This window comes from Lepidochelys kempii, unplaced genomic scaffold, assembly GCF_965140265.1.
Source record: "Lepidochelys kempii isolate rLepKem1 unplaced genomic scaffold, rLepKem1.hap2 scaffold_61, whole genome shotgun sequence".
In the NCBI taxonomy this organism is placed as follows: domain Eukaryota; kingdom Metazoa; phylum Chordata; order Testudines; family Cheloniidae; genus Lepidochelys; species Lepidochelys kempii.
In genome coordinates, this window is record NW_027333641.1 from 69650 (window position 1) to 96702 (window position 27053).

The following is a 27053-nucleotide window of genomic DNA, read 5'->3' on the forward strand; positions in this document are numbered from 1 at the left end:
TATAAAGGGAAGGGTAAACCCCTTTAAAATCCCTCCTGGCCAGAGGAAAACTCCTCTCACCTGTAAAGGGTTAAGAAGCTAAAGGTAACCTTGCTTGCACCTGACCAAAATGACCAATGAGGAGACAAGATACTTTCAAAAGCTGGGAGGAGGGAGAGAAACAAAGGGTCTGTGTGTCTGTCTATATGCTGCTTTTGTCAGGGATAGAACAGGAATGGAGTCTTAGAACTTTTAGTAAGTAATCTAGCTAGGTATGCTAGAGATTATGATTTCTTTAAATGGCTGAGAAAAGAATTGTGCTGAATAGAATGACTATTTCTGTCTGTGTATCTTTTTTGTAACTTAAGGTTTTGCCTAGAGGGATTTTCTATGTTTTGAATCTAATTACCCTGTAAGGTATCTACCATCCTGATTTTACAGAGGGGATTTCTTTACTTCTATTTACTCCTATTTCTATTAAAAGTCTTCTTGTAAGAAAACTGAATGCTTTTTCATTGTTCTCAGATCCAAGGGTTTGGGTCAGTGGTCACCTATGCAAATTGGTGAGGCTTTTTACCAAACCTTGTCCAGGAAGTGAGGTGCAAGGTTTTGGGTAGTATTTGGGGGGAAAGACGTTTCCAAACAGCTCTTCCCCAGTAACCAGTATTTGTTTGGTGGTGGTAGCAGCCAATCCAAGGACAAAGGGTGGAATATTTTGTACCTTGGGGAAGTTTTGACCTAAGCTGGTAAAGATAAGCTTAGGAGGTTTTCATGCAGGTCCCCACATCTGTACCCTAGAGTTCAGAGTGGGGGAGGAACCTTGACAGTGCCCACCACCACCAGATAAAGCAACAGATCTTAAGATGGTTAAAGAAAACTTAGTTTGATAGCATCTTGTCTGGTAAGAAATCACTTATCAATGGTTGTGAAACTCATTTCTGTATTGTTTTATCTTTATGGCCCCCACTTTTCTATTGTGAATCTGTCTGGTTCTCTAATTGTTTCTGTCTGCTGTATAATTAATTTTGCTAGGTGTAAGTTAATTGAGGTAGTGAGATATAATTGCAAAAAGAAAAGGAGTACTGGTGGCACCTTACAGACTAACAAATTTATTTGAGCATAAGCTTTCGTGAGCTACAGCTCACTTCATCGGATGCATGAAGTGAGCTGTAGCTCATGAAAGCTTATGCTCAAATAAATTTGTTAGTCTCTAAGGCGCCACAATTACTCCTTTTCTTTTTGCAGATACAGACTAACACGGCTGCTACTCTGAAACCTGAGATATAATTGGTTAGAGAATTATGTTACAATATGTTAGGATTGGTTAGTTAAATTTCAGTAAAATGATTGATTAAGGTATAGCTGAGAATATTACTATATAAACTGGGGTCAAACAGGAAGCGGGTGGGAAATTGGAATCATGCTTGCTGGAAATTAACCCCAATAAACATTGCGTTGTCTGTACTTCGGACTTCTGGTCTTTTGCTGCTTGCTGTCTGCGTGACAAGAACCAGGGAAGTGGCATGGTGAAGGGAAAGCCCTCTAACAATTGTCATCCACGAAATTAACACAGGGTTAACACTTAAATCTAAAACTATTCAAATGCGACTTACGAACAGTAAACACAGTCTGTATTCTGCAGATGCAGGGAGATCATGAGCATACAAGGTCCACACAGCGCAACATCTGAATACAGAATGATGCAATTTCCTTGTATAATGCACATGTGCAAATTTCTCTATCAGTCTCACTCTCACGCTATTGGGTTCACCAGGGTTTAAATTCTCTTGAATTATTTCCTGGAGGCCCGAGCACCATTACTCTGCCTACCAGATTCAGGAGGTGGGGGAAGCTCGGACCTTCAGCCCCGTAGGAGCCTCTCCCCAACGTGGGGTTAAAGCCCTGAGCCCCACCACCCCGCCACATGGCAGAAGCCCGAGCTCCCAACCCCTAGTCTAGTAGGCAGAAAATGGTCTGGGGGCTGCACAAGCCACATTTTAACAGTAAAAAAGCCGCATGCAGCTCATGAGCCGCGGTTTGGCCAAGCCTGCTATATATAATAGAGAGAACAGGATGGCCTACAGGGCCTTGTGGGGAGGCAGAAGTGAGGAAATCAGAGACACGAAGTCTAAAGAATGCCACAAATGAGCAGTGGATGGGAGGGAGGAGTTGCAGCCACCATCCAGAATAACTCAAAACTAGGAGAGTGCAACAACCTGAAGGAATGAAAAGCTCTCACCACTCAGTCCCACTGAGCCAGGACACCAACATCGCAGGGTGCAAATCTGACCTCAGTGCTACTGCCACTCTGAACTCTGGGGTACAGATGTGGGGACTCGTATGAAAGACCCCCTAAGCTTATAGTCTACCAGCTTAGGTTAAAAACTTCCCCAAGGCACAAATTCCTTTCCTTGTCCTTGGACAGTATTGCTGCTACCACCAAGTGAATTACACAAAAATTCAGGGAAGGGTCACTTGGAAACCCTATCACCACAAGCCCCTTCACCCCCTTTCCTGGGGAGGCTTGAGAATAATATATCAACTAATTGCCTTAACAATTTGAGTACAGACCAGACCCTCTATCTTCAGGACACTAAAATCAATCAGATTCTTAAAAGAAGAACTTTATTATAAAGAAAAAAGTAAAAGAATCACACCTGCAAAATCAGGATGGAAGGTAACTTTACAGGATAATAAAAAGATTTAAAACACAGAGGACTCCCCTCTGGCCTCAGCTTCACAATTACAAAAACAGGAATAAAACTACCTTTGTAGCATAGGAAAATTCACAAGCTAAAACAAAAGATAACCTAATGCATTTCCTTGCCTACTTACAATTTCTGCGATTTTAGATGGATCATTCCAGGTATATTTTCAGGAGATGATGTACCTGCTTGGTCTCTCCCTCCATCCAGAGAGGGAACAAACAAAGAGAGCCACAAACAAACTCTCCCTACCCAGATTTGAAAGTATCTTCTTTTCTCATTGGTCCTTCTGGTCAGGAGCCAACTAGGTTATTTGAGCTTCTTAACCCCTTACTGGTAAAGCGATTTAGTACAGCTGCCAAGGAGGGATTTTATGCTACCCTTCTCTCTATATTTATGACAGCTACAGATTGCAAAGTCATCATTAGCAGGAAGGCTGGAGAGGTCTACTCAGATGGCAGAATCTCATGTGCTCTTTCTGGAGAAAGGCTATACCCCTGGATCTTTTCAGAGGCCTGTGCCAGTGAGAGTCAGTTCATATTTACCTGGCATCTTGGAGAACAGAGGAGTCCAGGCAAGCTCTTTCCCCTTCGATGCAGCCAGGATAAAGTAATGTGAACATTTCAGGTGCCATTCCTGCAACAAGCCAGAAGAGAGAAACTCAGATCTTTGCAGCAGTGGTGATGGGGAGTGGGGCACTGAGGGATGTAGGGGAAGGGATGCAGGCCCACAGCAGATGGAGACAAGGTTAACCTGTTAGATTCCCAGACCCTATTAAAAATGAAGCCAAAGTCTCCAACAATGCACCAGAAAAGCTCTCCTTTTCCCTGTCTCTGGTGCAGAGACTGCACTGCTGTAATCTGGGCACTTTACCTTAGGTCTGGTCTTGAGCCCACTTGAAGACTGAAGCTAGGGCAGAGGCCCACTTAGGAAGTAAGCTGCAGCACTGGGGCCTGCACTGACTTCTGGGAAGTTTAGGGAACTGGGTCTGACTCTGCCCATGGGATGGGGCCTGTGCAGCCAGCTGTGGGAGCAGGAGGCAGGCAGTCACTGAAAAATATATTAAAAGGCCAGAACGTCTGCTGCCCACCCCAGCTTCATGGGCAGCTTCCCTGCAGGCTCCGTGTTAACTGGGTCTCAGATTCCCAGGGCCTCTTCTGTTTACCCAGCAACACCTATATCCCCAGCAGCACCTCTGCAGCCAGCCCCATGACCACCAGGGAAGCTACAGCCCCTTAAAGCCAGGCCCCTGGTGTAAGAAAGAAAAGGGGTAAAGTTACCTCATATTCATCAAAGGGCTCCAGAGCCTGCACTCTCCGTCGCTCATCTTCGGGGATAAAGCTGGCATAGAACTCATTCATATCAATGATACTGCACTCGGCCCATCCCTAAAACAGAGACCCACATTCCCTCAGGGAGAAAACCACAACCCGCTCCACTCCCTCACAGCAGGGGCTTCACTCCCCCAGTGACAGACTCACAACCTGCTCCCAATTCTAAAACATATTCAAACTGGCAGTGCTGGCCAGATTCCCACACCATTGGCTGGCCTGAACATGGACAGCTCAGTCCCCATTGTGGGGGCATACCTCCTGTCTCCAGGATTCACACTGCAGCAAATGCCCCATCCTGAGCATGTTGCTGTGACTAGCTCAGAGTCGACACCCATTGTACCCCAGCTAATAGGCCCTAAACTTGTGGGATCCTCTGAGGGATGCAGCTTCACCACAATAAGCAGTGTACTAGCTCCTGCATGGAGAGAGCTGTCAGACAAGAGAAGGTGCTCTAAGAGACTGAGCATGGGGAGAGGAGGCCATGTGGCTGCTGGAGTGGATAGTGCCTCTTATCCCTGGCCTGGTTCTGACCAACGCACACCAAAGCCCAGTGGGATCATCCCTGCCTTCTGAAGTTATGCTCTTTCCCAGATGGCTCAGAACCCACACCTGCTCCAGGACCATAACCACCTACCCGCTGGAGAAAGCGTCTCCTCTGCGCCTCACAATTGGGATACTGGGCCAGGGTGTGCAGCACAGAGTTCAGCCGGCTGAAGTGCTGCTGCATGATGCGACCAAAGGGGTCCTCAGGGTGCATCTGCTCATAGACCACAAACTGTGCACAGGGGAAGTGCTGAGCTGCCCACTGGATCAAAGCATCTGACCTATCAGAGCCATAGGCAAAGGAGAGAAATCGAGAAGGCTGTGGCCCCAGCAGAGATGGGAACAGGCACCAGGAACCTTTCTACAGATCCACAGAGGGTGCCAATGGAGATGGTTCTTCTGTTTGGAGGGAAGTGTGCTGAGCAGAGAAGCATCTGGTGCTGGGAAGCTGCAAGAGCCCTCCCCCAGCTGCCCAGAGGGCTCTAGGAGCTGCCACGATCCAGAGCCATTCCCATTTGAGATGTAGTTCTGCAGATTACCTACTTAATGAAGGGATTTACCCCATGGCAGCTCTAACTAAGTAGCTGCCAGTGACTTCCACAATTCACCCAGGGAACAGCCAAAAGGCACCAGATATAGGTCTCCAGAACCAGACTTTCCACTCTCAGACCCTCTCCACATACTAATACTGTCCTCACTGCACCCACTTAGGCACCTAGCTTACAGGGAAGAGAGTGAGCCAACCAACCTGCTGATCTCCATGTAAGCGAGCACCACTTCTGCTAAAAGCATGGTGGGAACCTCAGGGTCCAGGCCTGCCTCCTTTAGGGCTTGCTCCAGCTTAGACAGCTCAGATAAATCCACTCCCAGCAATTTATAATCCTCCACAGAAAAGGTCATGGCTCCTGGGGGAAAACCATCAAGACACCCTCATTACAACACTGACCCCTTGCTAATACGCTGGCAGCAGCAGGAGTGACAGGAACACCCACATGAAAGACAAACCACTCTCAATAGTGTCCCCACCCCCACTGACAGCATGTGGGGGCAGAAGCTTAGTTCCCTCTAAGCTGCGCAGCAGCCTATTAAGCGCTACACAGGCACTCAGGGATGTGGCAGAGAGAGGCGCCCAGTCCCGGACGTGCTGCGGCAGGAAGAGGTGCCCCGTTCCCAGCCCCGGACCTGCTGCAGCGGGGAGAGGCACCCCTCCCCCAGTTCTGGACCTGCTGCAGTGGGGAGAAGCGCCCCTCCCCCAGCCCCGGACCTGCCCTGGCCTGGACCTGCTGCGACCGGGGGGAGAAACACCTCTCCCGCCCCAGTCCAGGTGCTGCTGCGAGAAGAGAGAGCTGGGGGGAGTCCTCTCTCCCCCTGTAGTCCCAGGGCAGCCTGCATCCCAAACCCCTCATCCCTGGCACCATCCCAGAGCCTGCATCCCCAGCTGGAGACCATACCCCCCACTCTGCCCCTCTGCCCCAGCCCTGAGCCCCTCATCCTCGCCCCACCTCAGAGCCTGCACCCCCAGCCAGGGTCCTCATCCCCCCACACCCCAAACCTCTGCCCCAGCCTGAGCCCCCTCCCACACGCCAAACCCCTCGACCCAACCCCTGCCACATGAATTTTGTTATGTGCACCACATAACAAAATTCATTTCACACATGTGTGGGAAAAATTAGAGGAAACACTGGGCAGGAGACTGGGAAAACCCATGCCACAGACTCCCATCATTAATAGGCCACAGAGGGACAATGTCAAGAATGATCTGCAAAAGGCCCAGGAAACTTACAACCAGTGTATTCCCACTATCCCTTGTGGAAACTCCACCTACATACTCTGCCTCTGCATCAGATGACAGGTAAGTTGCATTCTGGCTAGCCTGCTGCAGCCAGAAATGTCATACCTGATTCTCTGCCTCCAACTCCTCCCACGACCATGGCCAGGTTCTCCGTACCCTTGATCAGAGCAGCTTTCCGGCTTGCCACACTTGGGAAATCTACCTCATACACCACAGTGCAACTCAGAAGACCCACAGCCTTTAGGCGGAAATACAGGGAGTCAAAGCCAGCACCAAAAGAAAGGATCTGCGGGGGGGAGGGGAGAGAATGTTATTTAACTCCAGCAGCAGCCTGGCTATTTGCAGGGCACAAAGCACCAGAGTATGTAGGTGCCAACATCCATGGGGCATTAGCCTAGCGTGGCAAACCCCCAGTAGAAGGAACATGTACACAGACAGTGCCCCCCTCCCAAGGATTTTGTCTCCTCTGCCCAGGCTCCAAGAACAAAAGTGGGCAACTAATGGTGCCAGTCTTATATACCCATCTGTGTCTTCCTGGGAAGGGATGACAGGGGATATGCTACACTAATGCAGACCACAGACACCAAGGAGGTCTCCCCAGACCCACAATGGGAGCTCAGGCCCTGCACTCCTCCCCCAGAGAATTCACCTGTCTCCTGGGGTGGCCTTGACTCTGTAGCAGAAACTCTCGCACACAATGATCCACAGCTCGGGCCCGGACATAGTAACCCCTAGGAAATAAAATCCAACTGTTGTATCCAGATTTCCCCTTTCACTCAAAAACACCACACTCCCCTTCTCGTGGGAACTTCACTCCCTTCTTTCAGAACCCATTCCTTTCCCAAAAGACCTCATTCCCTCCTCTCTACTTCACACCTCTGTGATTCCCCTGTGCTGCAGAACAGCATGCGTAGACCATTCCTGCCACTCTAGTCCCTGAAGTGGAGTAGGCAGTCCGGAGCTTGATTCCTCTAATAGAATCATAGGATATCAGGGTTGGAAGGGACCTCGGGAGGTCATCTAGTCCAACCCCCTGCTCAAAGCAGGACCGATCCCTAACTAAATCACCCCAGCCAGGGCTTTGTCAAGCCTGACCTTAAAAACCTCAAAGGAAAGAGATTCCACCACCTCCCTAGGTAACTAACGCATTCCAGTGTTTAACCACCCTCCTAGTGAAAAAGTTTTTCCTAATATCCAACCTAAATCTCCCACACTGCAACTTGAGACCATTACTGCTTGTTCTGTCCTCTGTAACCACTGAGAACAGTCTAGATCCTTCCCCTTTGGAACCACCTTTCAGGTAGTTGAAAGCAGCTATCAAATCCCCCCTCATTCTTCTCTTCTGCAGACTAAATAATTCCAGTTCCCTCAGCCTCTCTTCAGAAGTCATGTATTCCAGTCCCCTAATAATTTTTGTTGCCCTCCGCTGGATGCATTCCAATTTTTCTACCTCCTTCTTGTAGTGTGGGGCCCAAAAGTGGACACAGTACTCCAGATGAGGCCTCACCAATGTTGAACAGAGGGGAATGATCGTGTCCCTCAATCTGCTGGCAACGCCCCTACTTACACAGCCCAAAATGCAGTTAGCCTTCTTGGCAACAAGGGCACACTGTTGACTCATACCCAGATTCTCATCCACTGTAACCCCTAGGTCCTTTTCTGCAGAACTGCTGCCAAGCCATTCAGTCCCTAATCTGTAGCATGGGATTCTTCCATACTAAGTGCAGGACTCTGCACTTGTCCTTATTGAACCTCATCAGATTTATTTTGGCCCAATCCTCTAATTTGTTTAATTTGTCTTTCCCCTTTGCTGTCTCCAGTTGGTAAACGTGCTTCTCACAGTCCGGCAGCTACCACTGTCCTTCCTTCCCAAGGCCACTCCAGGCCTACTGAGGACATGGAGGGTCCAGGAGGAGGGCAGAGCTAGTAGCTGAGCAGTTGGGAAGTATGTCCAGGATGTCCTCTGAAGTGAAATGGCCCATTCTTACCACTGGTGTTCTCCTCCCCCATCTCCTAGACTCAGCATTACGGGCCTGTGGCCTGCACCAGGTATTCCTATTCCCAGCTCCCAGCTCAGATCCAGTCAATTGTGCCTAATGCTGGAAATCAGTGGGCCTCTTCTGGCACAGAACTGATTCATCCTGACCAGGACTCCCATCCCATCCTCTCTGGTGTCATTTTCACCATGACAGCTAGACCCTCCCACATAAGCCTCTACTATACCAGGCAAAAGAAAGACTGAGAGCAACATGCATAGCACACAAAACTCACTAGAGGAGGATTTGAACTCTTCATCCTTTGATTTAAGGAGCAGTGTCTGTTCCCCTAAGGATTCAAATGAGTAAATCACAAAAGAGCTGCTAAGGAAACTACCTGTAAGCAGTGGTGCTAAAGTTTTATAGAGCTGTAAGTTTTGAAATATTTCTAAACTCAGACAATCCAGTGATATAAATTTTATGAAAGTTAATAGCCTTCTTCCCTAGACCTTTGGAAAAAAAGTTTAACTGTGATGGGGTGTCCACACCACATGAGCCCTGAGCATGGTAATGTGTGCCAGAAAGGACCAATTAACCTTCTATGCTGCAGGGGAACCCGACACTGATAAGGTCTAGTGGCAGATGAAGCCCAGCTGAGGGAAGGAGCAGGGATAGAAGCATAAAGCCAGGAAGTGAGAGAAGGAGGGGTGACAGGGATGACTTCTGCAGTCACTCACTAGAGGAAAAGAGAGTTGGCCAAGGTCAAGGAGTAAATCCAGAGACAGGATAAGCCTTGGATCCTGCCCTGGACTAGGAAATTTGACAAGTGGTTAAGAAGGTGAAGTAGCCACAGAGAGGGGCAGAAGCTCCAGTTGTAAACCCATAGATATGCCAAGGAGATAAAGAGGTGGAGCAGGAAAGAGCCCAGAGAAACAGCAACAGGGTCTGAGACTTAGCAGACCTAGGTTGCTAGTTACAGGGTCCCTGGGCTAGAACCACAGTAGCAGATGGGTCCAGGTTCCCCTACCAGCCACTGCAAAAATGGCAAACAAACTGGAGCTGGAACAGAATATTGCCTGAAACAGCTTAAGGACAACTTGTCCGGTGGGACTTCGTTACCTCAGAACTGGAGGACTATACAGTGACTTGGCTAAAGGGACGAGTCATGAAGAAGGAGCACCCTGAGTCCCAGAGAGAGAGAGGGGCCACAGCACAAGCAACCAATAGAAAGGGGTGTGAAATGGGTGCAAGGGCTAATTCCCAAACCTAGCCATAAGGAGGTGCACCTGCAGTGAGTGGAACCCTGTTACACCATCTGAAAATTTTAAAACCCATCTTTGGCGGGAGCCTATATTTCAGGAGCTCCATTTCCAAATGGCACTAAAATTGCACCCTAATGTATACTTGTGCCCCTGTTATTGCACAGTAATGTTTAGGACAATCTCACTGCATACATGGATCTTAGAACACTCAGAAAGATTACCTCTTAACATTGAGCATAGCTTTCTGCTCAATCATGACAGTGCATTTCCCTTATTAAAAAAAAGAATGACCAAGACTAAAGGCCAGGCTATGATTTACTGACAATAGAGACCAATGGAAGCTCTACCCACAAAATAAAACCAATCACAGCAATCCCCCCTGCCACTAAGTATCAGTAGCCCCTCCCAAAGGATAGCAAGAACCAAATCAAACCAAAGCCCGTTCCTCACCAATGAATCAGCGGCGCTCGTCTGCATCTCTTGGTAACGAAGTACTGTAGGAAGCCATCCTGGATGTAGCCAAGAGCAGCGGTGGAGCATTTACTGACAATACTGCTGTCGTTAGTGCCCTGAATCTGAACAGGGAACAAGGAGAAGGACTGCTCACTCACATTCAGTCTGCTGATGTCTACCTAGGACTAGCCACAAGGAAACAGCTGGATCTAAACAGGGCAGCTCAGGCCCTTTCCTTTTTTAGAAAGCAAGTTAGTCCATCCCTTGGAAAGTCACAGGCCCAGTGAGTTTCCTCAATGCCCAATTTTCAGAGTAACAGCCGTGTTAGTCTGTATTCGCAAAAAGAAAAGGAGTACTTGTGGCACTAGTCTCTAAGGTGCCACAAGTACTCCTTTTCTCAATGCCCAAGTGAAACTTGCTGCCTGGCAGCAGGGCTAGGGCACTGACAGACTACACACTTCTGCTGTACCCACAGATGCACTATCCCCTCCCACCATACCAGTCATGGGGACTCACCAACAGCTTATGTGAGGTCAGGAGAATAGAACATCAGTGGCCCAATATGCAATCCAAATCTGATGCATGAACTCTTTGTGCCACAGTGTAACCCTATGCCATAGGCATCAGAGGCAGAGAGAGTTCCTCTCTTCTTCTATAAAAACAGTACTAGAAAGGGAGTCAAGACCTTGCTCAGGATCCTGCATCTACTGCTCTTGCCCCACCCCATGATGGCTAATTCATTGAGATAGTTGCCTAATTGTACAACAGGCTACATAAAAAACACTAGCAAATTCAGTACAAACTACAATTTCATACAGTGACTTGTTTATGAAGCTCTATATACCATACACTGAAATGTAACAATATTTATATTCCAATTGATTTATTTTCTAATTATATGGTAAAACTTCGAAATCAAGTAATTTTTCAGGAATAGTGTGCTGTGACATTTTTGTATTATTATGTCCGATTTTGTAAGCAAGCAGTTTTTAAGTGAGGTGAAACTTTGGGGTATGCAAGACAAATCAGACTCCTGGAAGGGGTACAGTAATCTGGAAAAGTTGAGAGCCACTGGCCTAAAAATTGCCAAGGGTAGGAATTGAATTCACAGAATGTGCGTATAGTTCATAACCACAGAATGTAACCTTGAGCCCACCCAGTTACTGCGACAACAGACTTCCTGTAAACCCTCTAGCTTGCACCAGAGCCCCAGTCACTACTCCTGAGGGAATTCTGAGCCAAACAATTAAAAATTCTGCAAAATCCTGCATATTTTGTCAAAATAACACAATATAATCATGCCATTTTCATTATTTTGGTAATTTATTTCAAAATACCTGTCAGCAAGCATGTCTGTAACAGTACAGACAACAAAAGATTCAGGAAATGTTTTTTGACAAACAGATTCCTTACAAGCACATCTATACTGCTCCACAGAACAGATTGCAATACTAATATTTCCATGTATGTCAAGCACAGAAGACTTTAAGGGTATGGCGACAAAGCAAAGAAAAGCCTGTGGCTGGCCCATGCCAGCCAACTCGGGCTCACAGGGCTCAGGCTGCAGGGCAGTTCAGGTTGCTGTGCAGACTTCTGGGCTTGGACTAAAGTTGGAACTCTGATACCCTCCCACCCTGCAGAGTCCTAGAGCCCGGGCTCCACCAATGAAACAGGAAAAACCTCAGGGCCCCGTCTTTCTGTGCCAGGGACATGACAAGAGTGAGCAAGAGGGACAGAGTCTCAAAGGCACACCCAGCCTTGCCCTCCGATCCATGTGTGAGGCAAGCAGAGTCAGCCCAGCAGTAGCTAAGTCTGGAGGGGCTTAATGTGAGGTCTGTGTGCGGGAGGAACTGGAGGCACAGGGTCTTGTTGGCGGGTTCTGGGTGCAGGGGGAATGAGAGACTGCGGGGGTCCAGGTGAAGATGGCTACGTCTGAGCACAGGGAGTCCAGATGCATGGGGGGACAGCTCTGCATACCGTGAACCCTCCCCTGTGGCTGGGGAGCAATGAGGGCAGGAAGCAGAGGGGGTGTGGAGCTTCCTGCAGCCAGGGGAGATTTTTGGGGTCAGCTCTGACCTGGCCACAGGAGCAGCCCATGGTAGTCCTGTCCTCCCCCAACCAGCCCAGCCAAGACTAGCAGCTGGACCTGCCAGGCTGTCCCCAGCCCAGCCCAGCCCCTCCTCAGCTCCAGGCACACTGCGATAGTGAGCGAGAGGGACAGAGTCTCTCTCGCTCACTTCCACGCACAGCCCTGCTGTGATTTACATCTCCAAGGCACCCGCGCTGCTGGGGAGGGACATGTGACCACTCTTGTGGCTTCTCTTTGCTTTCCCGTCAGAAGTCTTTTTTCTGTGGAGAAGCAAAGAAATCTGCCAGGGACATGAATTCTGCAGATGCGCAGTGGCACAAAATTTCTCCAGAAGTCAGTCATGCTGCACGTGCACTTTTCACTCTCTTTGGAGCAACAGTTTACTTCCAAGCTGAGACAGAGTTCTTAATTTAACCCTCAATATCTGAAATACTGCTTTCCCAAATGGCAATGGGTGCTATACACTAGCTCACCATTTCTCAAATGCAGCCACCAGGAGATTTTCTTGCAGCCACAGCCTCCCAGGCAGTGAAGGGGAGGGGGGGGGGGGCAAAGCAGTGGATCCTCCCCCAGGGCCACCTCCCTCCTCCCTGTCTGGAGCCAAAATGTCAGAGAAGCAAGCAGCCAGTGAATTCCCCATCTTCCCTGGGATGGTGAAGCTTGGGCTTCAGCGCTGGGGTGGCAGGCAGCAGGCTCTGGTCGTGGAGCTTTGGGTTCTGGCCCTGAACTCACCACACACACACACACCTCAGTGCCCCTGACCCCTGCTGTCTCTCCCGGCCCCGGAACTCTGGCCACCACCAGTGGGACTGTGGTCTCGGGTCCCTGGCCGCACAGGCACCAGCTCCAGCCCTGGGCTCACTCCCACACACATTGCCGGTGGTCCCCACTGCCACCCCGGACTCCCATGCAGCCTCCCATTACCCCTGGCCCCCACTGCCTCCATGCTCACTTCCCCATCCAGGGTTTAATTTGTCCCCTGGCTTGCAAAGCTGAGTAAGTCCGCTGTGAAAATTTATATTTGTTAATATCAGTTTTCACAGCCTCCAAGCTAGCTAGTAAGTCTGCTGTGAAAAAAGCAACCAAAAAGCAAAAGAAATAACAAAAAACAAGAATGTGCAAAATATCTTATTTGTGTGTCTATTTTGTTTAGGGCCAGTAAAGAAGAGACACAATTGTACATTATTTTTATTATTGAGTCTGCAAAAAAACCCTTCATAAATAAATTAGAATATTTGGACACGTATATGCATATTTGTTTTTCCTAAAGTTAATTAAGAATTTTAGGAAAAATTGTCTGAGTGGCCACCAGCAAGAGTTGGTGTCCTCGCTCTGAGGCCTCCAGAACTTTGTTGTGAGAACCCCTGCACTAACTGATAGCCCTGAAGGGGTGAAACAGTCTGATCCCCATGTGTGCACAAAGCCCAGGGCCGGTGTACCACTAGGTGAAGTAGGAGACTGCCTAGGGCGCCAAAATTTGGGGGCGCCAAAAAGGGCTCCGGTGGGATGAGCGGCAACGAGCTTGCAGGTGAGAGGCGGCCGGGTGGAGGGGGGGCTCCCCCCCTGCAGGTGCCAGCCCTGTGCCCAGCCCCAGCCCCAGCCCCCCCGGACCCAAGGAGGTGAGGCGGGCGGCGGCGAGGGAGCGCTGGGTGCCTGGGCTGTGGGGGCGTGGCGAGGGGGAAGGCTCGGGCTGCCGGGGAGGGGACTCCATGTGCTGCCCGGGGAGCTCTGCCCGTGGGGGGAGAGGGGGGGACAGGCAGGGGCCTGCTGGTGCTGGAGGCTCAGGGGGAGCGGCGGTGTGGCGTGGCTGGCCGGGCTGCGGGGGAGGCTGTATGCCAAGCTCTGGAGCCGGGGGGCAGGGTGCCATGGGCCAGCCAGGCTGAGGCGCGGGCGAGCTGGGCTGGAGGGAGAAGACGGAGGGGGGCGGTGCTGTGTGCCAGGCAGAGCTGGGGGCGGGCGTGCTGTGTGCCGGCGGGAGAAGACGGAGGGGGGCGGTGCTGTGTGCCAGGCAGAGCTGGGGGCGGGCGTGCTGTGTGCCGGGGAGAAGACGGAGGGGGGCGGTGCTGTGGGCCGAGGGGAGACGGAGGGGGGCGGTGCTGTGTGCCCAGCAGGGCTGGGGGGAGGAGGAGAAGGCGGAGGGGGGCGGTGCTGTGTGCCGGCGGGAGAAGACGGAGGGGGGAGGTGCTGTGGGCCGAGCAGGGCTGGGGGGAGAAGACGGAGGGGGGCGGGCGTGCTGTCTGCCGGCGGGAGAAGACGGAGGGGGGCGGTGCTGTGTGCCCAGCAGGGCTGGGGGGAGGAGAAGACGGAGGGGGGCGGTGCTGTGTGCCGGCGGGAGAAGACGGAGGGGGGCGGTGCTGTGGGCAGAGCAGGGCTGGGGGCGGGCGCGCTGTGTGCCGGGGAGAAGACGGAGGGGGGCGGTGCTGTGGGCCGAGCAGGGCTGGGGGGAGAAGACGGAGGGGGGCGGGCGTGCTGTCTGCCGGCGGGAGAAGACGGAGGGGGGCGGTGCTGTGTGCCCAGCAGGGCTGGGGGGAGGAGAAGACGGAGGGGGGCGGTGCTGTGTGCCGGCGGGAGAAGACGGAGGGGGGCGGTGCTGTGGGCCGAGCAGGGCTGGGGGGAGAAGACGGAGGGGGGCGGGCGTGCTGTCTGCCGGCGGGAGAAGACGGAGGGGGGCGGTGCTGTGTGCCCAGCAGGGCTGGGGGGAGGAGAAGACGGAGGGGGGCGGTGCTGTGGGCCGAGCAGGGCTGGGGGCGGGCGCGCTGTGTGCCGGGGAGAAGACGGAGGGGGGCGGTGCTGTGTGCCCAGCAGGGCTGGGGGGAGGAGGAGAAGACGGAGGGGGGCGGGCGTGCTGTCTGCCGGCGGGAGAAGACGGAGGGGGGCGGTGCTGTGTGCCCAGCAGGGCTGGGGGGAGGAGAAGACGGAGGGGGGCGGTGCTGTGGGCCGGCGGGAGAAGACGGAGGGGGGCGGTGCTGTGGGCCGAGCAGGGCTGGGGGGAGAAGACGGAGGGGGGCGGGCGTGCTGTCTGCCGGCGGGAGAAGACGGAGGGGGGCGGTGCTGTGTGCCCAGCAGGGCTGGGGGGAGGAGAAGACGGAGGGGGGCGGTGCTGTGTGCCGGCGGGAGAAGACGGAGGGGGGCGGTGCTGTGGGCCGAGCAGGGCTGGGGGGAGAAGACGGAGGGGGGCGGTGCTGTGTGCCCAGCAGGGCTGGGGGGAGGAGAAGACGGAGGGGGGCGGTGCTGTGTGCCGGCGGGAGAAGACGGAGGGGGGCGGTGCTGTGGGCCGAGCAGGGCTGGGGGGAGAAGACGGAGGGGGGCGGTGCTGTGTGCCCAGCAGGGCTGGGGGGAGGAGGAGAAGGCGGAGGGAGGTTAAGGGGGGCTGCGTGTCTGGCTGGGCGGGCTCTGGGTGCTGGGCTAGGCTTTGGGGGGCAGGTGGGGGACCAGCAGGCCAAGCCGGCCGCGGAGGGGGCTGCGGGGCGGGGTGCGCTGGTCCGGGGCGGGGGGGGCGCTGTGGGCCTTGCCAGGTCCGGGGGGAGGCAGGGGTGCGTGCCGGGGGCTCGGGGGAGCCGTTGCCGGTTCTGACAGGCTGTTTGTAGCGCCAAGGTCGCTAGCTTGGGGAGGCTGTCGGCCGAGGCCACTTCCCTTGCGCTGGGTCAGGTCTAAGACTCCGGCAGCGGCTGCGGCACCGGTTCGCTGACACTTCGCGCCCGTTGGGGGGGGGGGGGGGCGTGTCCCCGGCGCGGCCCCGCCCCGCCCCGCCCCGGCCGGCGCCAGGAGCCCGCTGGCCGGTCAGGAAACGGCCGGGCTCGCTCAGCCGCGCGCCCCAGCGAGCTCCAGGCCGCACCGCGGCGCGGCCGAGAAGGTCGAGGCCAGCCCTGGGTGCCGGGCCCTGGGCCCGCGCGGCCACGGAGCAGGGCGGGAGGCGCGGGCCGGCGGGCGGCAGCGGGCTCAGCAGCGCCCCCAGGGACGGGTCTGCCCGGGCGCAGCCAAGGCCACGCGCTCACCTACCGCCTGGTCCCGCGCTGCGCGCCGCGCGCTCCGGCTCCGGCTCCGCCCCATCCCGCGGCCACAGGGCAACCGGCGCCCGCACAGCAGCGCCGGCCGGACCGAGTCTGAGCAGTGAGAAACCTCCCGCTGGGTAGAGTGGCCCGCCTGAGACCATAGAGGGCGGCTTCCGGCGGCGCCCAGGAGCTCAGCCTCCGGGGCGGATAGAGCGGCCCGCCTGGGGCCGGCCGCCACAGGAGGAGGGTATTGGTCCGACTCTCTGGTCGCGGGTGGCGGAAAGGGCGGGGCTCACGGCTGCTCCATGAAGTGGGCTGGGGGGGGAATCGGGGCGTGCCCCCCGCTAGCGAGTCTCGGGGTGGTCCGGTCATGGCCCCAAACCGGGCTCCGCTGCCGCCCCGAGTGCTGAGGGGTGGCCGGGGGCAGGGCGGCGAGCGTTGACCCCCCGGGGCGTCCTGGGCCAAGCCCTCAAAGGGTCTGTGCACAATATTTTAAAATTTTGCAAAATTCTGCAAGTTTTAATTGTCAAGTAAATGTGGAGGCTGCAGCCTGGCCTCCGGAGCCCAGGCCCCGGCTGCACCGAGGTGGGCGATCGCCCTGCAGCTGCCCCCAGGACGCGACTCAGCGATGGGGCTGCACCCAGCCTGCCCAGAGACACCCCAGGGCCCTGCCCTCCGTGCCACGTGCACCAGGTGTGGGCGGCAGGCTCAGCAAGGCGGGATCTGAGTGTGGGGGAGTCCAGGTGTGGGTTGAGAGGGTTCTGCGTGGGGCAGTCTGGGGTGGGTGGCTCAGTGGGGGAGCTGGATGTGGGGGGCATTTGGATGCACAGGGGCTTATTGGGGGATTCTGGGTGCAGTGGCAATGGGACTCTGCAGGGCAGTCTAGCTGAAGGTGGTTGGGGCGCAGTGGACAGGGCTCGGGGGAAGAATAGAGCTCAGCAGGGGAGTCTAAGTGTGTGGAGGTCCAGATGCTGGGGGAGTGGGGCTCAGTGGTGAGGGGATCCAAGAGCGTGTGGCTCATCAGGGTGATGCAGGTGGAGTGGGGTTCATTGGGGGCGTTCTCAGTGCAGGGGGATGAGGCTTGGGGGGAGGGTCTGGATGACAAGTGGTCTGGATGCATGGGGGTTGGGCAGATGGGGGAGCAGCTTCCTATACAGTGATTCCCTCCCCCTGCAGCTGAGGAGCAATGGTGTGGGAGTGGGGGAGTTTGCAGAGCTTCCTGCAGCTGGGGGAGAAATCTGGGGCTGGGTCTGACCTGGACCCAGATGCCATGCAGGGGAAGAGGAAGACCCATCCTCCCGAGCCCAGCTGGGACTAGCTGCTGAGCCCAGTGCAGGGTAGGAACTACCAGCCGGATCTGCCCCAGCCCCACCCCCTGCCTCACAGTGATTTACCTCTCTACTAGCTGCCCTGGGCACCCAAAACATACTATTAGGGAGGGTCATATGACCATTCTTGTGGCTTCCCTTTGCTTCTGTGATGTTCCCCTGGTGTTATCTGGATCAGTGATCTGATAGGTCACTCCAGTCCTTGACTCTGGAAGCCAGCTTTCCCCTGCTCTGCTATGACAACCCCCACTCCTGGGCTGTTCACACACAGCCTCTAGCGTGTAAGCTGCTCCGTGGATTGTGCAACCGAATGACACGAGCCAATATCTCCGGCCCCAGACACAACCCTAGGAATCTCCATCTTGCACTGTCCAGCTATGCCTGCTGGATGCTGCAAGCTTACATGAGTTCGTCAGTTTAACAAAGAAATTGATATGCACCAGGCTTGTTATCCCACAGGGAGTCTCTGACACCCTTCAAACCAAACGCACTGCTTCAGGTAGAATAAGCAAACACATTTATTAACTACAAAGATAGATTTTAAGTGATAGGCAAAAAGTCAGAGTGCCATTCCAGTGCTTCACCACTATCCTGGTGAAAAAGTTTTTCCTAATATCCAACCTAAATCTCCCCCACTGCAACTTGAGACCATTACTCCTTGTTCTGTCATCTGCTACCACAGAGAACAGGCTAGAACCATCCTCTTTGGAACCCCCTTTCAAGTAGTTGAAAGCAGCTATCAAACCCGCCTCATTCTTCTCTTTTGAAGACTAAACATCCCCAGTTCCCTCAGCCTCTCCTCATAACTCATGTGTTCCAGTCCCCCAATCACTTTTGTTGCCCTCCGCTGGACTCTCTCCAATTTTTCCACATCCTTCTTGTAGTGTGGGGCCCAAAACTGGACACAGTACTCCAGATGAGGCCTCACCAATGTCGAATAGAGGGGAACGATCACGTCCCTCGATCTCCCCGTACTTATACATCCCAAAATGCCATTGGCCTTCTTGGCAACAAGGGCACACGGTTGACTCATATCCAGCTTCTTGTCCACTGTAAGCCTTAGGTCCTTTTCTGCAGAACTGCTGCCAAGCCATTTGGTCCCTAGTCTGTAGTGGTGCACGGGATTCTTCCCTCCTAAGTGCAGGACTCTGCACTTGCCCTTGTTGAACCTCATGAGATTTCTTTTGGCCCAATTCTCCAATTTGTCTAGGTCTCTCTGTACCCAATCCCTACCCTCCAGCATATCTACCTGTCCTCCCAGTTTAATGTCGTCTGCAAGCTTGCTGAGGGTGCAATCCACACCATCCTCCAGATCATTTATGAAGATATTGAACAAAACGGGTTTATATACGAATGCACAAAGCCTTGGAAACAAGCAGGGAGAATTGAAGGTCCTGGTGATGTCAAGGAATTATGACGTGATTGGAATAACAGAGACTTGGTGGGATAACTCACATGACTGGAGTACTGTCATGGATGGATATAAGCTGTTCAGGAAGGACAGGAAGGGCAGAAAAGGTGGGGGAGTAGCACTGTATGTAAGGGAGCAGTATGACTGCTCAGAGCTCTGGTACGAAACTGCAGAAAAACCTGAGTGTCTCTGGATTAAGTTTAGAAGTGTGAGCAACAAGGGTGATGTAGTGGTGGGAGTCTGCTATAGACCACCGGACCAGGGGGATGAGGTGGATGAGGCTTTCTTCCGGCAACTCGCAGAAGCTACTAGATCGCACGCCCTGGTTCTCATGGGTGACTTTAATCTTCCTGATATCTGCTGGGAGAGCAATACAGCGATGCACAGAAAATCCAGGAAGTTTTTGGAAAGCATAGGGGACAATTTCCTGGTGCAAGTGCTAGAGGAGCCAACTAGGGGGGGAGCTTTTCTTGACCTGCTGCTCACAAACCGGGTAGAATTAGTGGGGGAAGCAAAAGTGGACAGGAATCTGGGAGGTTGGTTGAGTTCAGGATCCTGACGCAGGGAAGAAAGGTAAGCAGCAGGATACGGACCCTGGACTTCAGGAAAGCAGACTTTGACTCCCTCAGGGAATGGATGGCCAGGATCCCCTGGGGGACTAACTTGAAGGGGAAAGGAGTCCAGGAGAGCTGGCTGTATTTCAAGGAATCCCTGTTGAGGTTACAGGGACAAACCATCCCGATGAGTCGAAAGAATAGTAAATATGGCAGGCGACCAGCTTGGCTTAACGGTGAAATCCTAGCGGATCTTAAACGTAAAAAAGAAGCTTACAAGAAGTGGAAGGTTGGACATATGACCAGGGAAGAGGATAAAAATATTGCTCGGGCATGTAGGAATGATATCAGGAGGGCCAAATCGCACCTGGAGCTGCAGCTAGCAAGAGATGTCAAGAGTAACAAGAAGGGTTTCTTCAGGTATGTTGGCAACAAGAAGAAAGCCAAGGAAAGTGTGGGCCCCTTACTGAATGAGGGAGGCAACCTAGCGACAGAGGATGTGGAAAAAGCTAATGTACTCAATGCTTTTTTTGCCTCTGTCTTCACTAACAAGGTCAGCTCCCAGACTGCTGCGCTGGGCATCACAAAATGGGGAAGAGATGGCCAGCCCTCTGTGGAGAAAGAGGTGGTTAGGGACTATTTAGAAAAGCTGGACGTGCACAAGTCCATGGGGCCGGACGAGTTGCATCCAAGAGTGCTGAAGGAATTGGCGGCTGTGATTGCAGAGCCATTGGCCATTATCTTTGAAAACTCGTGGCGAACGGGGGAAGTCCCAGATGACTGGAAAAAGGCTAATGTAGTGCCAATCTTTAAAAAAGGGAAGAAGGAGGATCCTGGGAACTACAGGCCAGTCAGCCTCACCTCAGTCCCTGGAAAAATCATGGAGCAGGTCCTCAAAGAATGATGAGATTACTGGTTCTGTGGATGAAGGGAAAGCAGTGAATGTATTGTTTCTTGACTTTAGCAAAGCTTTTGACACGATCTCCCACAGTATTCTTGTCAGCAAGTTAAGGATGTACGGGCTGGATGAATGCACTATAAGGTGGGTAGAAAGCTGGCTAGATTGTCGGGCTCAACGGGTAGTGATCAATGGCTCCATGTCTAGTTGGCAGCCGGTGTCAAGTGGAGTGCCCCAGGGGTCGGTCCTGGGGCCAGTTTTGTTCAATATCTTCATAAATGATCTGGAGGATGGTGTGGATTGCACTCTCAGCAAATTTGCAGATGATACTAAACTGGGAGGAGTGGTAGATACGCTGGAGGGGAGGGATAGGATACAGAAGTACCTAGACAAATTGCAGGATTGGGCCAAAAGAAATCTGATGAGGTTCAAGAAGGATAAGTGCAGGGTCCTGCACTTAGGACGGAAGAATCCAATGCACCACTACAGACTAGGTATCGAATGGCTAGGCAGCAGTTCTGCGGAAAAGGACCTAGGGGTGACAGTGGACGAGAAGCTGGATATGAGTCAGCAGTGTGCCCTTGTTGCCAAGAAGGCCAATGGCATTTTGGGATGTATAAGTAGGGGCATAGCGAGCAGATCGAGGGACGTGATCGTTCCCCTCTATTCGACATTGGTGAGGCCTCATCTGGAGTACTGTGTCCAGTTTTGGGCCCCACACTACAAGAAGGATGTGGATAAATTGGAGAGAGTCCAGCGAAGGGCAACAAAAATTATTAGGGGTCTAGAACACATGACTTATGAGGAGAGGCTGAGGGAGCTGGGATTGCTTAGTCTGCAGAAGAGAAGAATGAGGGGGGATTTGATAGCTGCTTTCAACTACCTGAAAGAGGGTTCCAAAGAGGATGGCTCTAGACTGTTCTCAATGGTAGCAGATGACAGAACGAGGAGTAATGGTCTCAAGTTGCAGTGGGGGAGGTTTAGGTTGGATATTAGGAAAAACTTTTTCACTAGGAGGGTGGTGAAACACTGGAATGCGTTACCTAGGGAGGTGGTAGAATCTCCTTCCTTAGAGGTTTTTAAGGTCAGGCTTGACAAAGCCCTGGCTGGGATGATTTAACTGGGAATTGGTCCTGCTTTGAGCAGGGGGTTGGACTAGATGACCTTCTGGGGTCCCTTCCAACCCTGATATTCTATGATTCTATGAACACACACACACACAATTAACAGAGGAAGTCTGAGTGGACCGGATCAAGCAGCACTTTCAAGCAGACCCCTTATATGTCTCTGGACTCAGTGGGCTGGGCCAAGCAGCACTTTGAAGCTGCCATCCTCATATGTCACAGGTACCGCACTGGAATAGAGCACGCCCGAGCAAGCTGGTCGAACAGCACTTCCAGGCTGCCACCCTCATATGTCACTGGGTAAAAGACAGGAAACAAAGGGTAGGAATAAATGGTCAGTTTTCAGAATGGAGAGAGGTAAATAGTGGTGTCCCCAGGGGTCTGTACTGTGCTCAGTCCTATTCAATATATTCATAAGTGTTCTGAAACAAAGGGTAAACAGTGAGGTGGCAAAATTTGCAGATGATAGAAAATTGCTCAAGATAGTTAAGTCCCAGGCAGACTGCAAAGAGCTACAGAGGGTCTCTCAAAACTGGGTGACTGGACAACAAAATGGAAGATGAAATTCAATGTTGATAAATCAAAGAAATGCACATTGGAAAACATAATCCCAGTATACATACAAAATGATGGGGTCTAAATTGGCTGTTACCACTCAAGAAAGAGATCTTGGAGTCATTGTGGATAGCTTTCTGAAAACATCCACTCAATGTGCAGCGTCAGTCAAAAAAGCTAACACAATGTTAGGAATCATTAAGAAAGGGATAGATAACAAGACAGAAAATATCATATTGCCTCTCTATAAATCCATGGCATGCCAACATCTTGAATACTGCATACAGATGTGATCACTCCATCTCAAAAAAGATATTGGAATTGGAAAAGAAAGGGCAACAAAAATGATTAGGGTATGGAACACCTTCTGTATGAGAAGAGATTAATAAGACTTGGACTTTTCAGCTTGGAAAAGAGATGACTAAGGGAGGATATAATAGAGGTCTATAAAATCATAACCGGTGTCAAGAAAGTAAATAAGGAAGTGTTATTTACTCCTTCTCATAACACAAGAACTAGGGGGTCACCAAATGAAATTAATAGGCATCAGGTTTAAAATAAACAAAGGAAGTATTTTTTTTTTTACACAACGCACAGTCAATCTGTGGAACTCCTTACCAGAGGATGTTGTGAAGGCCAAGACTAAAACGGGGTTCAAAAATGAATTAGATAAGTTAATGAAGGATAGGTCCATCAATGGCTATTAGCCAGGATAGACAGGGATGGTGTCCCTAGCCTCTGTTTGCCAGAAGCTGGGAATGAGTGACAGGGAATGGATCACTTGGTGATTACTTGTTCTATTCATTTCCACTGGGGCACCTGGCATTGGCCAGTGTCAGTAGACAGGATACTGGGCTAGATGGACCTTTGGTCTGACCCAATGTGGCCATTCTTATGTCCACATCTTTCCTGAAATGTGGCACCCAGCACTGGATACACTACTCCAGTTGAGGCCTTCTCAGTGCAGAGTGGAAGAATTACTTCTTGTGTCTTGCTTGCAACAGTGATGCTAATACATCCCAGAATGTTCTTTTTTTGGTTTTGCAATAGTGTTCTACTGTTGACTCATGTTTAGCTTGTGATCCACCATGACCCACAGATCCCTTTCCACACTACTCCTTCCTAGGTAACCATTTCCTATTTCGTATGTGTGCAACTGATTGCTCCTTCCTAAATGGAGTACTTTGCATTTGTCCTTGCTGAATTTCATCCTATTTATTTCAGGCCATTTCTTCAGTTTGTCAGATCATTTTGAATTTTAATCCCATCCTCCAAAGCACTTGCAACCCCTCCCAGCTTGGTATCATCCGAAAGCTTTATAAGTGTACTCTCTATGCCATTATCTAATCATTGATGAAGATATTGAACAGAACCAGACCCAGGACCAATCCCAAAGAACCCACTCAATATGCCCTTCCCAGCATGATTGTGAACCACTGATAACTACTTTTTCCAACCAGTTACGCACCCACTTTATAGTAGCTCCCTCTAGACTATATTTCCCTAGTTTGTTTATGAGACACACTGCTAGAATGTGATCAGATACTATGGTGATGAGGGAAGTATAAAAATCAGTATAAAAACAGAATGTTATGATATCATCATAGTGGTCACCTCTGGCCTTAAAAATCTATGTAATATCCATAGCCCCCATCCTCTGCTGCAGTGACCAAGCACACAGGACAGCTCAAGTGGTAGGATGCCTTAAACCACCTTTGTGTTCCCTAATCCTGATCTGTTCTGGGGTCTCCCCTGGTTTAATTTAGAGCAGCCAGGGATTGTCCTGGTACAGGGAATCCTTGGCCAGCAGCTGGGAGATGGTATCTGGGAGCTGTCACAACTGGGTGACTTTTTGCCCCTGTAAGCAGAGTTTGAATGAGTTCTCCCCTGACAACTAATGGTGAGATGAAAGAAAAGGCTTCAGGAACAGCCTGTACTTTAATTTGTTAATTTGTTAAAAGATAGGTAACAAAGGGAAGTAATAAATGAGCAGTTTTCACAATGGAGAGGGGTAAATAGAGGGGATCCCCCAAGGATCTGTACTGGGACCTGTGCTGTTCAACATATTCATAAATGATCTAGAAAAGGGGATGAACAGTGAGTTAGCAAACCTTACAGATAATACAAAATGACAAGTCCACAGTTGACTGTGAAATATTACAAAGATCACAATATTAAGTGACTGGGCAACAAAATGGCTGATGAAATTCAGCATTGATAAGTGCAAAATAATGCATATTGGAAAACATAATCATAGAATCATAGACTATCAGGGTTGGAAGGGACCTCAGGAGGTCATCTAGTCCAACCCCCTGCTCAAAGCAGGACCAATCCCCAACTAAATCATCCCAGCCAGGGCTTTGTCAAGCCTGACCTTAAAAACCTCTAAGGAAGGAGATTTCACCACCTCCCTAGGTAACACATTCCACTGCTTCACCACCCTCCAAGTGAAAAAGTTTTTCCTAATATCCAACCTAAATCTCCCCCATGCAACTTGAGACCATTACTCCTCGTTCTGTCATCTGCTACCACGGAGAACAGTCTAGATCCATTCTCTTTGGAACCCCCTTTCAGGTAGTTGAAAGCAGCTATCAAATCCCCCCTCATTCTTCTCTTCTGCAGACTAAACAATCCCAGTTCCCTCCGCCTCTCCTCATAAGTCAGGTGTTCCAGTCCTCTAATCATTTTTGTTGCCCTCCGCTGGACATTTTCCAATTTTTCCACATCCTTCTTGTAGTGTGGGGCCCAAAACTGGACACACTACTCCAGATGAGGCCTCACCAATGCCGAATAGAAGGTAACGATCACGTCCCTTGATCTGCTGGCAGTGCTCCTACTTATACAGCCCAAAATGCTGTTAGCCTTCTTGTCAACAAGGGCACACTGTTGGCTCATATCCAGCTTCTCTTCCACTATAACCCCTAGGTACTTTTCTGCAGAACTGCTACCTAGCCACTCAGTCCCTAGTTTGTAGCGGTGCATGGGATTCTTCTGTCCTAAGTGCAGGACTCTGCTTGTCCTTGTTGAACCTCATCAGATTTCTTTTGGCCCAATCCTCTAATTTCTCTAGGTCCCTCTGTATCCTACCCCTACCTTCCAGCATATCTATTACTCCTCCTAGTTTAGTGTCATCTGCAAACTTGCTCAGGGTCCAACCCACGCCATCCTCCAGCTCATTAATGAAGATATTGAACAAAACCGGCCCCAGGACTGACCCATGGGGCACTCTGCTTGATACCGACTGCCAACTAGACATGGAGCCATTGATCACTACCCGTTGTGTATATATATACATATACACATACATACATACACACACACACACACACCCAAATATATATATACAAAAATGATGGGATCTAAATTAGCTATTACCATGCAGGAAAGAGATCTTGGTGTCATCTTAGATAGTTCTCTGAAAATGTCTGCTCAGTGTGCCGTGGCAGTGAAAAAAGCGAACAGAATGTTAGGAACCATTATAAACATGATAGATAATAAGACAGAAAATATAATGCCACTCTATAAATCCATGGTACATCACAAATTGAATGTTGCGTGAAGTTCTAGTCACCCAATTTGAAAAAAGATATATTAGAATTGGAAAAGATGCAGGGAAGGGCAACAAAATGATTAGGGGTATGGAACAGCTTCCATATGAGGACAGATTTAAAAGACTGGGACTATTCAGTTTAGAAAAGAGACAACTAAGCGGGGATCTGCTATAGGTCCACTAAATCCTGCACGGGAAGGGGGAGTGATTTTTACCCCTGCATATAATACAGGAACCGGAGGACACCTGATTAAATTAATAGGCAGCGGGTTTAAAACTAAGCATTTCTTCAACCAACACACCATCAACCTGTGGAACTCATTGCCAGGGAATGTTGTGAAGGCCAAAAGTGTAACTGGGTTCAAGAAAAAATTAGATAAGTTCATGGAGGATAGGGCTATAAATAGCTATTACCCAAAATGGTCAGGGACACAACCTCATGCTCTGGGTGTCCCTAAACCTCTAACTGCCAGGAATGGATCACTGAAAATTGTTCTGTGTTGTTTATTCCCTCTGTCAAAGTTCCTTCCCCACTCTGAACTCTAGAGTACAGATGTGGGGACCTGCATGAAAAACCCCCTAAGCTTATTTTTACCAGCTTAGGGTAAAACTTCCCCAAGGTACAAACTATTTTACCTTTTGCCCCTGGACTTTATTGCTGCCACCACCAAGCGTCTAACAAATATATAACAGGGAGAGAGCACGCTTGGCAACATCTTAGGAGGTTAGGATTAGCAGATGACAGAACGAGGAGTGATGGTCTCAAGTTGCAGTGGGGGAGGTTTAGATTGGATATTAGGAAAAACTTTTTCACTAAGAGGGTGGTGAAACACTGGAATGCGTTACCTAGGGAGGTGGTAGAATCTCCTTCCTTAGAGGTTTTTAAGGTCAGGCTTGACAAAGCCCTGGCTGGGATGATTTAACTGGGAATTGGTCCTGCTTCAAGCAGGGGATTGGACTAGATGACCTTCTGGGGTCCCTTCCAACCCTGATATTCTATGATTCTATGATCTTTTCCCCCAGAATCCTCCCAAACCCTACACCCCCTTCCCTGGGGAAGGCTTGATAAAAATCCTCACCAGTTTGCATAGGTGAACACAGACCCAAACCCTTCGATCTTAAGAACAATGAAAAAGCAATCAGGTTTTTAAAAGAAGAATTTTAATTGAAGAAAAAGTAAAAGAATCACCTCTGTAAAATCAGGATGGTAAATACCTTACAGGGTAATCAGATTCAAAACAGAGAATCTCTCTAGGCAAAACCTTAAGTTACAAAAAAACAGAAACCGGAATATACATTCCATTCAGCACAACTTATTTTATCAGCCATTTAAACAAAACAGAATCTAATGCATATCTAACTAGATTGCTTATTAACCCTTTACAGGAGTTCTGACCTGCATTCCTGCTCTGGTCCCGGCAAAAGACAACACACAGACAGAGAGAACCTTTGTTTCTCCCCCCCTCCAGCTTTTCAAGTATCTTGTCTCCTCATTGGTCATTTTGATC

At 50.8% G+C, this 27053-nt stretch overlaps 1 protein-coding gene across 4 annotated transcripts in view; it reads right to left on the minus strand.

Moving 5' to 3' along the window:
- The window catches only part of LCMT2 (leucine carboxyl methyltransferase 2), a 72217-nt gene extending 55931 nt beyond the window's left edge, over positions 1–16286 (minus strand). The window contains exons 1-8 of one of the 4 annotated variants that reach the window (XM_073327133.1): positions 16133–16286; positions 10042–10166; positions 7003–7084; positions 6459–6639; positions 5310–5466; positions 4653–4842; positions 3965–4072; positions 3230–3320 (exon numbers count right to left, since the gene is read on the minus strand). In XM_073327133.1, coding sequence (XP_073183234.1) covers positions 3230–3320; positions 3965–4072; positions 4653–4842; positions 5310–5466; positions 6459–6639; positions 7003–7084; positions 10042–10166; positions 16133–16183 — 985 coding nt within the window. In that variant the 5' untranslated portion in view covers positions 16184–16286. Of the gene's footprint in view, positions 1–3229; positions 3321–3964; positions 4073–4652; positions 4843–5309; positions 5467–6458; positions 6640–7002; positions 7085–8624; positions 8679–10041; positions 10167–16128 lie in introns of all 4 variants that reach the window. The other 3 variants (XM_073327130.1, XM_073327131.1, XM_073327132.1) reach the window with 3 other exon arrangements.
- Positions 16287–27053: the final 10767 nt, after the last annotated feature.